Here is a 2366-nt window from a genome sequence, read left to right as displayed (position 1 = left end):
CGGCCACTCCTTCTTGACGGTGGCCGGCGTCGACCCGCCTGACCTGGACGCCGACCGCGAGCCAGACGAGGAGTCCTCGGCATCCAGGAACTACCGTGCCGGCGCGACACGGTAGCCGCCTCCGGCGGCGGCATCCCCAGGACGGGGGAGTTCCCGGCCTCGATGTGCGTGAGCACATTTGCGAGGTTGCGGCCAGGCGCGCTCCACCATCGGCGGCGGCCGGCGGCTTTGTTCCTTGCCGGAGGAGGAGGAGGGCCGTCGTACGCCGCGAGTTCGCGTTCATACCTTCGCCGGAAGAACGCGATTCACGATTCGTAGTTCTCGGGGAAGAATCGTGGATCCGCGCGCTGCTCGTCACTGAGAGTGACGAGCACCTCGTCGATCGCCGCTTCGAGTGCGCCCCCACCCGTTGGCGGCGGCGGGATCGGCACGCCGCCTGCGCTCAGCCTCCATCCTCCCGGCGCGCGGAAGTCCGGCGGCGCCGGGTAGCCCGCAACGTGGAGGAGCCGTCCCTCCCATTGGTGGAGAGAGCGGCGGCCGAAGCCGTTGTTGGTCGCACCGTCGTTCGCCATTACTGGTTCGTCCGAGTTGGGGGAAGATTTGGGGGAAGGCGAGCGAGGTGAATGCGGGGCAGACGCGGTAGTTCAGCGATAAATAGAGGTAGGCGCGCGTGAAACCGAGGCGACGACATTAACTCGCCGCGTGGAAGCTACGCGGCCGGCGAATGCTGACCGGCGGCAGGCTCTTACAGCGCGCGGAAGACGATGCGATGAGGACGACGATCGGTCTCTCTCGCCGACAAGTTGGGGCCACCAGACGCGCGGGAAGTTTCCTCGATGTTTCGCGCGCTTTCGTTTCGTCTGGAGTCCCCGAGCGCTCCCCGGGGGCCGGGGATGGTGTGGGCTCGCCGGATGAATTTAGGCCCAAATCCGGACGAAATCGAGGAACCGGGGGCGCGACTGGACCGAATAACGCCGTCCGAATTGGAAAAACGTCGCTTCGGGGACCTAGTCGGGGAGACGAGTGATGCTCTTATCTTTTTCTCTGAACATATGCTCGCCTAATCTTTAGTTTGCATATGGGGCCACATTGTGGTTAGGGGGTTCGGACGTGCTGCGTGCTGGGGACCCCACCCATCTCTCTCGCATAGTTGTATTCCTACCGGCTCAACTTTCACGTGTTTATTGTGCTCTCGCCGGGTGGTGCCGACGACCAACCGCGGCGCGCGCGCGCTTCACACTTTTCAACCGCCTATATATGTGGAACCAAACTCCAAACGAACCACGAAAAAACAAAAGCCCAAGATTCGATTCCAAGCTTGGTCGATCGTGCACAAGGAGCAAGCCAAGAATCCTAATACAGGTTCATCGGCGATCCATGGCAGCGGCAAGCCGATTCGCGGCTGCGTGCGGCGCTCTCAGCCAGTACGTGAAGGAGGCTGCAGATCACAGGGCTCAGCCTGCGCGGCCGGCCCCATCCCCATCCCCGGCCGTGCGGCCTCTCCCCCTCATGCCGGGCGCCGATGTTGCTAGCTGGGGAGAAGAGCCCGAGGCGGATCCGGCGAGCAGGGCTGCGGCAGCGCAGCTCACCATCTTCTACGGCGGGAGGGTACTGGTGCTCGACGACTGCCCGGCTGACAAGGCGGCCGTCCTGCTGCGGCTCGCCGTTGCCGCGGCCGCGGCCGCTAAGGCTAAGCCAGAGACGGAGCCCCAAGTCGGAGCGCGTGGTGATGTGCTCGTCGCCGCCGCGGACCTGCCGGTGGCGAGGAAGGCGTCGCTGCAGCGGTTCATGGATAAGAGGAAGGGCAGGCTCGCCGCGCGTGATCAGCCGTACCGCCGGCCGGATGCCGCGCGCCGTGATCATCTCGCGCTTGCGCTCTGAATATCTCTCTTCATCTTTTTTTTTGCCCACCTGAAAGATATTAGCGTCTAGTCGTAGAGTGCGTCAATCCTTTGGATCATACTTCCAAGCTTGTACAGGGGAAATCGGTTGTAATGTCACAAGAAAGTTAAGGATGAAAATACCTGGTTACTGCCTAGTTAATGTATTCTTCTGATGTAAACTGAAACATCAGAATCGAGTGGCGAAAGAGCGATACAGAAATAAAACTTTTATACAAACCGAAAGAAAGAAAAATGATCTTTTAGCAAAGAAGAATTTGTTCGAGGAAGCTTCTCCCAACCGCTTAACGAAAGGGACCATGAACAGAACCGATCTAAGCTACCGCTCTATGTCTGGAAACCCTAGGCTCCTCGCGTCGCGCCCGCGCGCGACCGAGGGCCTCCCCTGGCGGCGCCTCCCGTTGTCCACCTCCCCTCCCCTCCCCTCCCCTCGCCGTCGCCAGAGGCCATCGCCGGGCAAAGCCC

General features: G+C 61.6%; 1 protein-coding gene across 1 annotated transcript; it reads left to right on the top strand.

Annotated features, from left to right (window-relative positions):
* Positions 1–1268: 1268 nt before the first annotated feature.
* LOC127342869 (protein TIFY 11e-like) lies at positions 1269–2045 on the top strand. The gene has a single exon (XM_051368888.2). It carries the CDS (start codon positions 1378–1380, stop codon positions 1879–1881), a length of 504 nt encoding a protein of 167 aa, XP_051224848.1. The 5' UTR covers positions 1269–1377; the 3' UTR covers positions 1882–2045.
* Positions 2046–2366: the final 321 nt, after the last annotated feature.

Source organism: Lolium perenne, chromosome 3, assembly GCF_019359855.2.
Source record: "Lolium perenne isolate Kyuss_39 chromosome 3, Kyuss_2.0, whole genome shotgun sequence".
NCBI lineage: Eukaryota > Viridiplantae > Streptophyta > Magnoliopsida > Poales > Poaceae > Lolium > Lolium perenne.
This window is presented reverse-complemented; position numbering and strand designations above follow the sequence as displayed.